This window comes from Borostomias antarcticus (assembly GCF_949987555.1).
Source record: "Borostomias antarcticus genome assembly, chromosome: 9".
NCBI classification, from domain to species: Eukaryota; Metazoa; Chordata; class Actinopteri; order Stomiiformes; family Stomiidae; genus Borostomias; species Borostomias antarcticus.
The window spans coordinates 13,048,703-13,063,490 of NC_140242.1; the positions used below are offsets into that span (position 1 = coordinate 13,048,703).

Here is a 14,788-nt window from a genome sequence, read left to right on the forward strand (position 1 = left end):
CCTAGATTAGGCCCTATAGGCTAACACCCCCCAGGCCCTTCTCCACAGTGTCACCATTGGATGGCTGAAGGATACCACTCACACAGAACAGGCTGAACTGGGAAGGTGGTAATGACGTGTGACTGTGTGTGTGTGTGTGTGTGTGTGTGTGTCCTAGCGCCTCACACGCGCTTCCCTGCCAACATTTCTCTGGTGTCAAGGAACTACGGTCAACCACTAAAGCTACACATGTTCTGTAGAGTGCCCAGGCCCTGAGGTGGAACCTACACATCTGAATACATGAATAATATTGAATACCTGAGTGGCTGCCACAGCTTACTGTATTATTAGAATACGTTACCTACTTTAGAGAGTCGCTTAAGCCTCTGTGTGGAGAGATTTGGCTGATGTGTGTGTGTTAATCGATTGCGGTAAACACACACGTGTACAAAACGACATACGAAATGTGTATGAGTTAAACTTTAGATCTATCTATCTATCTATCTATCTATCTATCTATCTATCTATCTATCTATCTATCTATCTATCTATCTATCATCTATCTATCATATTCCATATAGTATTTGGACCCACATCTGGTGTGCCTTGGACTACAGGAGGATTACTACTGTACTTCATTCAAACAGCAGATGTGAAGATGATGTTGTGTAGCCTGTGTAATACTGTAGGTCCACTGGAAATCAATAATGAAAAAAGATGCAGCACAGACACCGTAACGCACATGCCTCAAGCATGTCATGAATCTGCCACATGTGTGACACACATATGACAAACGCAGCGTCTCTGTGACCCTGTCCTTCATGTGTCGGGGCGTGGCTGAACGCTACTAGGCCAGGAAAAGAAAGACATATCCTGACCAATGAATTACAACGGTTACATATTTAGAGGCGTAAACGACTTGAATCATCACTTCAGTTCAGATCAGATCTATTGAAACTTTGTTTAATATGGCAGATTAACTGGCTTGACTTTTGCAGCCTATGAAAGCAAACATTGAAATACATTCAGTTATACCTAGGCTACTATTCAAAATCATCAAACACAGAACTCAATAAAAAAATGAAATCAAATCAATTAATTTCACTTAAATCACTGGTGGTGATGTTTTGTGTGCCATTAAATGTGAATGGGAGAGCAACTATGCTTGTTTTGACGATGACTGGCTGATCTTATATTCTGATATTAATATTCCTATGCTGTTGTTTGATTATGAGGATCATTTCCACTGGTGTTTTCAATTCCTTAAAAGCCCTAAGGCTAATCCATCTCTCTCTACAATTCTAACTTCTAACACACACACACACACACACACACACACACACACACACACACACACACACACATACAGTACACACCGGAATACTGAAACACACATGCACACAGACATACTGAAACACATACACATGCACACACACACACACAAACACAAACACACACACAAAAACACATACATACTGGAATACACACACACATACTGGAATACACACACAAACACATACACATACTCACACACACATCAGGCTCGAGACTTCAAACAGCTCACTGAAACGGCATCTCAAACCAAGTAATTATTGATCTAATCTTTTTGCCTCCTAATACCACAGACGTATCAAACTACACATACACACGCACACACACACACACACACACACACACACACACACACACACACACTACATCCTAACCCTAACCATATGTAATTACTTATTACTTCCCAAGATGTTGGATGATTTCTGGATGAAGTATTTTGCGTTTAAGAAGGACAAAGCTTGGAATGATGTTACGTTAGGGATGATGTTGAGGAAGGATGAGGTTAGGACACAGGGGGCACAGTTTACTGTCTGTTCTGATGTGTACATGCGAGCGGGGACACGCTGAGTTGACAAGTCCCTCAGGCTTTCTGTCATCACGTACACACACACACACACACACACACACACACACACACACACACACACACACACACACACACACAGAGACATGCACACACAAACACCCACACCTCATGGACACACACACACACACACACACATACGCACACACACACACACGCACACACACGCACGCACACGCACACACACACACACACACACACACACACACACACACACACACACACACACACACAACGGAAGTCAAGTCAAATTCCTACTGTTTGTGAGAATGAGCCCTAGGAATAAAGCATTGTATTTTAAACCAATGATTGTGTTTTGTCAGTAACTGATTCTGTGCTGCTAAGACAACCTAGCGATTTTTGATATCAATCAAACAAAAAATCATGAATCAGTTCAATCAATTATTCATGTTGGGGAAATGTAACATCATGTTGAAACCATAACAGGGATATGATTCCAGACCTTTAAGAGAATCCCTCTTTTATGACCCCAAGTGAGTTGGGGTTGGGAGCCCACACACCCCTCACCCTGTGTGAGTGACCAATCGTCACTGTCCATGCAACAGGACACACCTCAGTTTTCTGTTCTATTCAAGTCTGGGACAGACTCTCTCCTTTTCTTGTTTTCTAAAGTGTAACTTAAAGGATCAAACTTCTCCTCTGGTGTGGTGTTGATGTAAGTGTTTAAGCTTAGAGAATTTAGGACAGGCTGTGATAATCTGACATTCATTTCCTTTCTGTTGTGTTTTCATATTGCCACATTTGTTTTTCCATCTATAATTGAATTGTGTTTTCATGTTATTTTAATAATTAATTAGTATAACTTTAATAAATATTATTCAGTCGAGATCACTTTAGTCAAAATTGACCCATTTATTAGCATGCAACAATATATACAGCATATTCATTTTTTACGCATATGAATTTTGGCGGTGTAATCTGTTCGGGGGGCCCCCTGCCTTCCACGCATGTGGAAAGCGGCAATCTAGATGTTCCCCCCCTCTGGGCCGCTCTGACTAGGATGCTTGTCCCAGAGTGCCGGGAGAGGGAACGGCATCTAGCCCCCTGCCTCTATGACGATCAGAGTGGGCCGCGATCGGGAAGACGCTCGGAGGTAACTCAGTCCACTAAGACCATCAAAGAGCGCCACAGGGGGACTGCTGTACATTATAGTCCCTGGCCTCCACGGGCCAGCGCTTCGTGGAGTCAGAAGGAGATACAGCCTAGTGTCTCTGCCTCCATGGTGACCGGAGGGACCGCTGGATGGCCCTTCGGAGATGTTTCGGCGCACGATCACCACGGAGCACCACAGAGACTAAGCTAGTGTAATTCCCCGGCTTCCACTAGCCGACGCATAGTGGAATACAAGAAGAATGCAGCAATACCCCCCAAAACAAACACACTGGCAGCTCCGAGTGGAAGCCCCAGCGAGGCCCACATGTTACACGAAGGGGTCGGCGGAGAGCGCTCTGACTAGGATGGGTAAGCCAATACAGCCTGTAAGAACTTGAATAGCCAGCAGGGGGAGCTCTTAACCAACAAACGTGCCGTTTCACCATGGATGTATTAATAGAAGTTAATATATAATAGTTAACTATAATTATTAGCCAATATAAATCTTATTTTATTAATACATGTATTAATTATTAATTTACTAATAAGTTTATTAATTAATAGTTTCACGAACAATTACACTATGCATTTTAAATAAGGCTATATCCGCACAAACCACGTGAATCCGCAGTGACACTAAACACAACTTGGTTACGGTCCGCTCATCGCTTTTTTGAGCATCCAAAACGGCCTGGACGCCGGGCCCGAGGTAGTGTTGGTATGCCGATGAAGGGGTCCAGGCAGCGCATGTGAAATTGTACACCTGCAACGACACTTTTAACCGACTGAGGCCGCAGCCGTCTGGACTCAACACGATGGACTATAAATGCTGATAAAACCGAAATGTTAACGGGCATGAAGGTACATCAAATGTGGAGCAGAACGCAGTGAAATGAGACCATGCAGTCGTATTGGTTAATGCGGTCTTGGCTAGACCAGCTCTCATGTATCGGGCAGCGGATTACAGGAGGGCACCAGGGCATCGTTCAGTCCAGAACCGTCTGCCGAAGGAGGGCAGACCAGGCCGGACGGGGCCGCAGCCGGGCACAGTCTGCGGAACGTCTGTAAATCAAACCGGGACAGCGAGTCAGCAATTTTTGATTGTTGAGGCCAGGAATGTGGACGGCGTGGAAAATGAAGTTCCCCTACCCAGACAGTGCATGAATTTATTAATGAACGGAATGATCGAACGATCATTGTTGATAATATTCACGGTGGCTTCGTTATCGCAGAAGAGAAAGCGTTTCCTAGACCACTGACCACAATACTAGCGACGACAAAGGGATACAGCTCCATGCGCCGTGGACTGACTGGTAGGCGGCGAGGTCAGTCCGGTAGGCCAAGCGCAAGAAAACCGGTTACCGAACATATCCCCGAAAACCACTGAGGCCGCGGCACCAATAAACACAGGGACACGGATGAGTCATAGCCGACGTTGCAACAAACAGAAACGCCGTACCACCCGTCGCACAACAGGGATGTCCGAATAACAGCCCACGCCCGAGCCGATCAGGTCCTGCAGCGCACGACGGACTGGGGCAGCGCGAGCAGCCGGGAAAGAAGAGCGGCCCGGAGGCATGACGCGCATGGCGAAGTTCAGATGCCCGAGCAAGGAGAGCAGCTCCCTTCTAGCAATAACTAAACGCTCCCGCGCGTCGCGCATAACACTCCGAATCCGATCTAGCTTCGAGGGGAAGAGAGCCTGCTTTTTTATTTTATTTTATTTATTCATTCATTTTTTTATTTTTATTTTTTTTTTATTTTACGCTATCCAAGAAGATACCGAGGAACTACCTGTTTGCACGGGCCGACCGGGGCGAGCCGGGAGAAGGTGCTACGCAGGGCCGTGATACCGAAGCCCGGGTCGGCAGAGGGAAAATCGACAAGTTAAAACCGTCCAGCAGGCGAAGAACGAACGGCAGCCGGCATTTATTCAGCAGGACCAGACACACAGATTGGCTGGGGCAAGGGGGGGCACGGCAAACTGTCTGCAACGCGTCCAAAACATGTATTCTAGAGACTGGGTCGCGACCGGATTGGAGAAATGCACAGAACAGCCTGGCTCCTGCTTGCGTGAGAATTGATCGCTTTGCGGTGCTTATTCCTCAACCAGTTACAGGTGGATGGAAAACTATCAACTGAATGTTCATATCTTTCTGACAATTGTAGGCTATAGCAACATAAGAGTGGCAGTTTTGACAGCAACCCAAACATGAGCTAATCCCATAGCTGTAGGCCTACCATTGCTAGCCATGAACGAACTGTTGTATACTGCATATTGCTGTGCAACGTATCCACTGTCCAGCTGTCAAATCGATTATGCACGCAATATTATTTTGGTGATTATTCTTTGATATAAATGCAGATAGGCTATATGCGAAGAGGGAATTGCTGGATTTCAATACGTCGTTTATAATGACACATCCCGACATTGAAGCATGAAAGGCGTAGCATACATTCTGTTTCGATGCAGAAATAAAGTCCGTAAACTGTGCCTCAAGTCTGCCGCAGCGGAAGCACAGTTGAACGAAACGGAAATGTCATAAGAATAAGCACTGTCTTGAAATGTTGCGGGTCAATCATGCAGCTGCAACAGAATATGCGCATTCCAATGCCCATGCAGGGCACGCATTTTTTGACGGCATTACAATCCCTATTTGATGAGGAGGGGGGGGGGGGGGGGAGGGGCTGGGACCGACTGCCCCCCCTGATCAAAGTCAAACTGCGCGTATGAGCAGGACCCAGCATAAAGCCCCGGAGAATCCTAGGGCCGCTGCGACAGCCAAAAGCCAGCCGAACCTACAGGCTGCGCCACCGGACGCCGAATAAAAGCCATTGCGACGGACAGAGGGGCATCACCTTGACGCATCAGTGATATCCACCTTGAATTCAGGACAAATGAAACAATCCAAATGGCAAAGCCTGAGATTTGACACTGTCAGAGCTGCAGCCAAACAACTTCTCACCGTTTGCATGGACAAGTTCCGGTCAGCTAGCTAGCGCTAGCTAGCACTAGCTAGCACTAGCTATCCATGTCGTCAACGTATTAGGGCATAATTACCTACATCCATGCTAACGTGACCTAGCTAGTATTAGCTACACCGAACGGCTAACGCCAGCTGCGTGGTGGCACTCACAAATCATGGGTGCTAGGGAGTAGGGCAGCAGTTCTGCTGGATTCCTCGGGCTGCAACAAAATTGAAACGCGAGAATCATTCAACTAGTATTAGCAATCTAAATATAACGATACCACTAGCTAGCAAGCGAGCAGTATAGCGTCATGTAGCTTGCACCAGCCAGTGAACTTTTATTTCACAATAGGAATAACCGTCATTGTAGTAATGCAGTCATTATTTATGAATGGATGAATGGGCGTGTAGAGAGTGGGATACAAGGCTGATCAACGTGCGCACATTTCCAGGTGGACTGTGATTTATAAAGGGGAAACTGGGTGCAGGTGTGCGTGTGCACAGTTTTGTGAATCTGTTTTTTTTGTGTGCACGCCATTTTGGGGTTTTGTGCTCACATAGATTTTTAATATGGATTCTGAGATATGTTTTATAAATTAGCCTTCTACACCATCAAAAGGAACATCAAGTTGGATGTCTCAATCATTATCTGGCTAAAAACACAAGACTCTGTTATAGAACTTATTTCCCTTCACGGTTGTGAGGTCTGTGGTCCACTTGCCAACCAAGATTTTACAAAATGGGACAAACACCAAATTGAGACACCACCGGAAAACACCAAACAATGCATGCATAGTAGAACCTAGCTCCGTAGAGAAGACAGACTGTACACCCACTGCACACAAAAGAGGTAGTTAAAAAGGGAAGCTTGGTTTCCACCTGCCACCTGTACCAGGACATTAGAGACATACTTCCCACAGATTACAAACACCCAAAAAGATTTTGAAAACTTGACCAATGACAAAAAGCTCCCATATCTGCTGAAATACAACAATGCGCAAACACAGCAGCAAGATTTGTGAGCTTTTGTGAAAGGAAAAGGACAAACAATAGAATAAAAGACAATCAGTCTTCAATCAATCAGTATCCCTGCACACCGCACTGATCACTGTACATACAAACTCAAAAGCTACCCAAATGTTTTGAAAATATTACACTTACTTATTCACTCAATTCACCTATTTTTATCTGCATTTATATTTTGACATTTTTGTGACTTTTTGTGATGTTTGCATAATCAATAAAGTACTTCGAATTGAATTGAACTGAGAGAGAGAGAGGGAGAGAGAGAGAGAGATTCTCTTGGGGTGTCTTGGGGGAGTCTTGGTGCTGGGGAGATTGAGGCATGACAAACAAACACTCATGAATCCCAGCTGTCTGTAAACGTTGCTGCCACCCTGAGATGCTGTCACTCTGAACCCCATTACACTTTTGTTTGCATGTGGTAGCCCCAATACGACACACACACATACACACACACACACACTCAATTCCTGGATTATCAGCGAGACGAGAAGTGGAGTATGAGTGTGTGTGTGTGTAGTACCTTCTTGTAGAGGGAGCGTAGATCTCGGTACTGCCACATGCTGCTGAGCACCTGGGATGCAGCCTTCACCACCTTCACTGAATGTCTGCAGGACGGAGTGAGAGAGACAATGTTGTAACTGCATGTCACAACGCTAGATCTTTTTAATTGTCTGGTTCTAAGGTGGTTCTAAGGTGGCCCATAATACACCTCTCCACCGAGTTTAAAGAAAACCGATTTGGTAGTTGTTGCCTAATCATAGTCCAAAAAATGAATGGAGGTGAATGGACTGACCATCTGTGTTCGGGCGGACTGTGGACCCGACCCATGATTCAGATCTGCTCCAAAATGTAATGGGTTATAAATTCTATGCCTGCCCTCGACTAAAGATTTTCCTGCTCGACTAGAAGTCCTCATTTTAAGTGACTAGTCGACTAGTCATTCCTTTATTATTATGATGATGATTATTATTATTATACATATAACCTTACCATACACACGGAGCGAGCGGCAGCAGCCGCCTCAGCAAAGCGGTAGATTCATTCTCAATGTGTCGGCATTCGGTAACACAGCAAGGAGACTGAACAACATTTTATTATTTTTGAGGATTTTGATTTTTTTTTTTCTTTCTGCGACTAAGCGACTAATGAAAACTTGCTTGACTAGGACTCTTTTCATCAACTAACGTTAAGTCGACTATTGGGGGGCAGCCCTACTAAATTCTAAAACACCCTTCCACCGAGTTTCGGGAAAATCGATCCAGTAGTTTTTGCGTAATCCTGCTAACAAATACACACACGGCACCTAAAACATAACCTCTTGCCCTGTGCTGTTGCTGGGGCGGAGGTAATTATTTATTGGTTAATTCATTATATTAATGTTTTTCTGCTTTGACAAAATATTATAATATGAAATGTCATGCCAATAAAGCTTATTGACTTAAAGGAGTAGTAAAGGGAAAATGCATGTTTTAAGGTTATTTATGATCATATACAATGGTTCAGATCAAAAAGTTGACAAAACTAGCACTTTTGAGAAAGTTGATAATTGCTCTACCACCGTTTTGGTCATACAATGGATGTGGGTGGGCACCGTGAAAAATCTTTCAAAAAACATGTTAAAGGCCCTACGAGGAGGCAATCCATTCTTTTTAATTAAGACCTGACAGCCTTTAATTACCGAATTGAGTGCATGGGGGCATGTATATGTTTGGATGTATGTATGGTAGTTCTATGTACTGTATCTGTATTGTATGTATACTGTATGTCCTTGTCTGTGTGTGTATGTGTGTATCCACATATGTATAGTAGGTATATGTATATTTGTACTTGTACTGTATGTATATGTGCCTGTTTGTGTAAGTATGTACTTGTACTGTATGTATATATGTCGGTTTGTGTGTGTATCCACATGTGTATACAGTAGTAGGCCTATGTATATCGGTATTTGTACTGTATATATATGTGCTTGTTTGTGTGTGTATTTGTACTGTATTTGTACTGTATGTATATGTCCCTGTTTGTGTGTGTATGTGTGTGTGCACATATGTTATTCACGTTGTCTTTGGAGGAACGTAGAGCTATACCTGTTTTTGTTTGTCTTTCTCTTGCTTCTGTTCTCTTCTGTTGCTTACTTTGGTTGTTATATGTCTTCTGAATAGTGTCTTGTAAGCCCATATGGGCTGGGCTTTTTGAAGCATGACACTCTAATAAAATATATCAATCAATCAATCAATGTAGTGTAGTGTAGTGTAATGTAGTGTAGTGTAGTGTAGTGTAGTGTAATGTAATGTAATGTAATGTAATGTAGTGAAGTGTAATGTAATGTAGTGTAGTGTAGTGTAGTGTAGTGTAATGTAGTGTAGTGTAGAGTAATGTAGTGTAGTGTAGTGTTGTGTAGTGTAGTGTAGTGTAGAGTAATGTAGTGTAGTGTTGTGTAGTGTAGTGTAGTGTAATGTAGTGTAGTGTAGTGTAGTGTAATGTAGTGTAGTGTAATGTAATGTAATGTAATGTAATGTAGTGTAGTGTAGTGTAGTGTAGTGTAGTGTAGAGTAATGTAGTGTAATGTAGTGTAGTGTAATGTAGTGTAATGTAGTGTAGTGTAATGTTGTGTAGTGTAGTGTAGTGTAGTGTAATGTAGTGTAGTGTAGTGTAATGTAATGTAGTGTAGTGTAGTGTAATGTAGTGTAGTGTATTTCAAAGACAAGAAGCTCACTAAGGGCGTATTTGGTGTCCGTTGGTGTTCTGACATCAAATTCGCCACAAAGTATGAATCCTGTAGGGTTTTATTGATCATTTTATTTTATGAAATCCATTGACTTGTATTGATGCGACCGTTGTAGATGTGTAGATCAATCCTCAGAGGGGATTCAGGAAGCGGAACTACTTACGGTAGCTATTGTTATTGTTCAAGCGGAAGTTTACACATGTATGTGCTGCGACTAAATAGTTCTATGCTAAATATTTAAAAAAGCCTTTCCAGATTACGTAACTAGAATCTTACTTTATGGCGAATTATATGTCAGAACGCCAACTAACACCTCGGTGAGTTTCTTGTCTTTGAAATTGAGAGTTTAACATGTTTTTTGAATGATTTTTCACGGTGCCCACCCACATCCATTGTATGACCAAAACGGCGGTAGAGCAATTATCAGACTTTCTCAAAAAAAGTCAACTTTTTGATCTGAACCATTGTATATGATCATAAGTAACCTTAAAACAGGGCTAAACATGATTTTTCCCTTTACTACTCCTTTAACTTGAGCGAGAGAGAGAGAGAGAGAGAGAGAGAGAGAGAGGGAGGCTGAGAGGGATAGAGAGAGAACGAGAAAGAGAGAGAGAGAGGGATAGTGAGAGCGAGAAAGAGAGAGCGAGGGATAGAGAGAGAGAGAGGGAGAGAAAGACAGGGAGAGAGAGAGAATGAAAGATGGAGAGAGGAGCGACTGAACAACGTGTGTATGGCATCGTTTCAAACGCGCGCTCAGAAATCACTGTAAGCGTTCAAGTGTTGTCTACGAAAGCTCTCCCTGCGTGATTCACGCGGCGTTGGCGCCGCGCGGCTGGACCGGCACAGCGCCAAGTGCTCCTGGACGCCTGGCGCGACAGTAACAAACACGCCTCGACACACTGACTCGTGGTGAACACTAGATAATACCATGGAGGCCGCTCTCACAGCCGTTTCTCTACCTGGGTGGATCAGGATTTAGCTTTTAAAGGTGGCTGCTCCTTAGTTTCCTTTCAGCGGAGCTGTTCTAGCCTGCTGAGCCCTCCCTCTTCACTATGCTAATAGCATCTTTCAGAACCTTTCTGTCAGCCACTCAGGTGAAAATTGCTGGGATGATGAAGCCCTTGGCATGAGTCGCTTGACTGTACCCTTTAAGAGCTTCTGGGAGGGGTGGGGGGGTCAGGCTGAGTGTAAATTTGTCCTATCAATAGAATACGCGTGAAAACGCATGACCTCACCGATCTAATACTAAGTGGATACGCTACCCTGCAGGTCCAACTGTATAGCTTTCTCCAATCCACTTCAGTCGCATCAGTGGATGATATTAGGGGAGGGAGAAACCACGGAAACTAAACAATGGTATTCAGTCAGACCGTGACGTCTATGCGTCTTATTGGCCGGTCAGTAGGGTGGGCGCTCCAGTCTGAGGACTGAGGTTTTGAAAGCGCAAACTCACTTGATTCAGGTAACACAATTGCGGGGCTCTCTACTGTACATCAATCACTTCTACAGACACAGTGTGGCGGGGTTGGTTCTAGATTCTGATCTGGGGTCAGTTTTCTGTTCCTTCTTCCGGTGCGTGTGAGTGACCCGTGGGCTGAAGGCAGACCTCCACACCACGCCCCCTGTCATCACTCACTGTCACATTAGCCCCGGCGCGTTTCCCAGACACCACCGGACCCCCCCCCCCCCCCTCGCCATCGATCATCCTCCCGCCACCATCTCGGTCGCCGTTAACAGCGCAGTGGCACGGCAACCCCCTTGCCATGGCACTTCAGAGAACACATGGGTCTCCCATGGCGACGGCTGGTTCTATTCTGGTAGCGTCTCGGAGGTGCTCTGTTTCGCACGCTCTAGTGAGTGTGGTGGAGTCTGTGACAGGGAGGTATGACAGAATGCGTTTCCCACATATCAACGGTACCAGTCCCAGCTTCCTGTTCCTCCCCGGAGGAGGTAGTCTACGCAAATCCCACTCGACTTTAGATTCTCAATACGAGGTGTGTTTGTATGTGTGTGAGGTCTGCATTTGAGTATGTGTGTGTGTGTGTGTGTGTGTGTGTGTGTGTGTGTGTGTGTGTGTGTGTGTGTGTGTGTGGTGCATGTGTGGTGTGTGTGTGTGCGTGTGTGCGTGCGTGTGTGTGTGTGTGTGTGTGTGTGTAGCTGGGAGTAACCGTATTTGTCTTTGTTCTCATGTGAATGTAATGTATTTATCTGCTCTTGCACTTGGCCTTCAGCACTAGATTATGCTCTTAGTCACTTGTTTAGAAAAGAGATGCACTTGTGAGTTCTGGCAAGTAGTGTAGTACACTGACTACCTACGTTAAATGTTATTATTATAAGTTTTGGGTAAAAGCATCTGCTAAATTACAGTAATGTAATATAGTGTAGTGTAGTGTTATGTAGTGTAATGTAGTGTAGTGTAGTGTAGTGTAAGTATTTAAGACAGCTAAGTTCATCTCTAAGGCATGGAATAGGAGGCAATCCATTCTTTTTAATTAAGACCTGACAGCCTTTAATTACCGAATTGAGTGCATGGGGGCATGTATATGTTTGGATGTATGTATGGTAGTTCTACTGTATCTGTATTGTATGTATACTGTATGTCCTTGTCTGTGTGTGTATGTGTGTATCCACATATGTATAGTAGGTATATGTATATTTGTACTTGTACTGTATGTATATGTGCCTGTTTGTGTAAGTATGTACTTGTACTGTATGTATATATGTCGGTTTGTGTGTGTATCCACATGTGTATACAGTAGTAGGCCTATGTATATCGGTATTTGTACTGTATATATATGTGCTTGTTTGTGTGTGTATTTGTACTGTATTTGTACTGTATGTATATGTCCCTGTTTGTGTGTGTATGTGTGTGTGCACATATGTTATTCACGTTGTCTTTGGAGGAACGTAGAGCTATACCTGTTTTTGTTTGTCTTTCTCTTGCTTCTGTTCTCTTCTGTTGCTTACTTTGGTTGTTATATGTCTTCTGAATAGTGTCTTGTAAGCCCATATGGGCTGGGCTTTTTGAAGCATGACACTCTAATAAAATATATCAATCAATCAATCAATCAATGTAATGTAGTGTAATGTAATGTAATGTAGTGAAGTGTAATGTAATGTAATGTAGTGTAGTGTAATGTAGTGTAGTGTAGAGTAATGTAGTGTAGTGTTGTGTAGTGTAGTGTAGAGTAATGTAGTGTTGTGTAGTGTAATGTAGTGTAGTGTAGTGTAATGTAGTGTAGTGTAGTGTAATGTAATGTAGTGTAGTGTAGATTAATGTAGTGTAATGTAGTGTAGAGTAATGTAGTGTAATGTAGTGTAGTGTAATGTAGTGTAATGTAGTGTAGTGTAATGTTGTGTAGTGTAGTGTAGTGTAATGTAGTGTAATGTAGTGTAGTGTAGTGTAATGTTGTGTAGTGTAGTGTAGTGTAGTGTAGTGTAGTGTAATGTAATGCAGTGTAGTGTAGTGTAATGTAGTGTAGTGTAGTGTAGTGTAGTGTAGTGTAGTGTAATGTAGTGTAGTGTAGTGTAATGTAATGTAGTGTAATGTAGTGTAATGTAATGTAGTGTAGTGTAGTGTAATGTAGTGTAATGTAATGTAATGTAGTGTAGTGTAGTGTAGTGTAATGTAGTGTAGTGTAATGTAATGTAGTGTAATGTAATGTAGTGTAGTGTAGTGTAGTGTAATGTAGTGTAATGTAGTGTAGTTAAATGTAATGTAATGTAGTGTAATGTAATGTAATGTAATGTAGTGTAATGTAGTGTAGTGTAATGTAGTGTAGTGTAGTGTAGTGTAATGTAGTGTAATGTAATGTAGTGTAGTGTAGTGTAATGTAGTGTAGTGTAGTGTAATGTAGTGTAGTGCAATGTAATGTAATGTAGTGTAATGTAATGTAGTGTAGTGTAGTGTAGTGTAATGTAGTGTAATGTAGTGTAGTGTAATGTAGTGTAATGTAATGTAATGTAGTGTAGTGTAGTGTAGTGTAGTGTAATGTAGTGTAGTGTAATGTAGTGTAGTGCAATGTAATGTAATGTAATGTAGTGTAATGTAATGTAGTGTAGTGTAGTGTAATGTAATGTAGTGTAGTGTAGTGTAATGTAATATAGTGTAGTGTAATGTAATGTAATGTAATGTAGTGTAGTGTAGTGTAGTGTAATGTAGTGTAGTGTAATGTAGTGTAGTGTAGTGTAGTGTAGTGTAATGTAATGTAGTGTAGTTTAATGTAATGTAATGTAATGTAGTGTAATGTAGTGTAATGTAGTGTAATGTAGTCTAGTGTAATGTAGTGTAGTGTAGTGTAGTGTAATGTAGTGTAGTGTAGTGTAATGTAGTGTAATGTAATGTAGTGTAGTGTAGTGTAATGTAATGTAGTGTAGTGTAATGTAATGTAGTGTAGTGTAGTGTAATGTAGTGTAGTGCAATGTAATGTAATGTAATGTAATGTAATGTAGTGTAATGTAGTGTAATGTAGTGTAGTGTAGTGTAACCTAATGTAGTGTAATGTAGTGTAGTGTAATGTAATGTAGTGTAATGTAGTGTAGTGTAATGTAATGTAATATATAGTGTAATGTAATGTAGTGTAATGTAATGTAGTGTAATGTAATGTAATGTAATGTAATGTAGTGTAATGCCTTCCTCACTTGTCTCCTTTGCTCCTGGCGATGCCGATGAGTTTGTCGATGCCGCCGGCATCCCGCAGGGCCTTGGCGTTCTCCATGTTCTTGGTGATGACCTCATGCAGCGCGCAGCACACGGCCGTCACCGTGTCGTCAGACATGGTCTTCCCGCCGCCGCCGGCCCCGCCCCCAGTAGCGGTACCGGTGGTGCTGCTGCTGCTGCTGCCCGGTAACCGGTGGACCAGATCTCTCATGGCGTATTTACCTGAGAGAGACGAGAGAAGCGCAGTGTGTTGGACGGGAGCAGAGCGCTAGCACGGCTGGTGAGCGTGGAGCGCCTTCACTGAGGCACCGAAGCGCAAACCGCACATTTAAAACCCAAGTTCAGAAAAAATATTCTAGACAACTCTGTAGAACTATGAGCTCAGTAGGCGCTCTCTCTCT

The 14,788-nt window shown here is 43.1% G+C and overlaps 1 protein-coding gene across 1 annotated transcript in view; it reads right to left on the reverse strand.

Annotated features, from left to right (window-relative positions):
- The window catches only part of ctnnd2a (catenin (cadherin-associated protein), delta 2a), a gene marked incomplete at both ends in the record, with an annotated part of 313,279 nt that overhangs the window by 12,022 nt on the left and 286,469 nt on the right, over nucleotides 1-14,788 (reverse strand). The window contains 2 exons of the mRNA XM_084443367.1: nucleotides 7,523-7,607; nucleotides 14,369-14,609. Of these exons, the coding sequence (XP_084299493.1) occupies nucleotides 7,523-7,607; nucleotides 14,369-14,609 (326 nt within the window). The remainder of the gene's footprint in view (nucleotides 1-7,522; nucleotides 7,608-14,368; nucleotides 14,610-14,788) is intronic.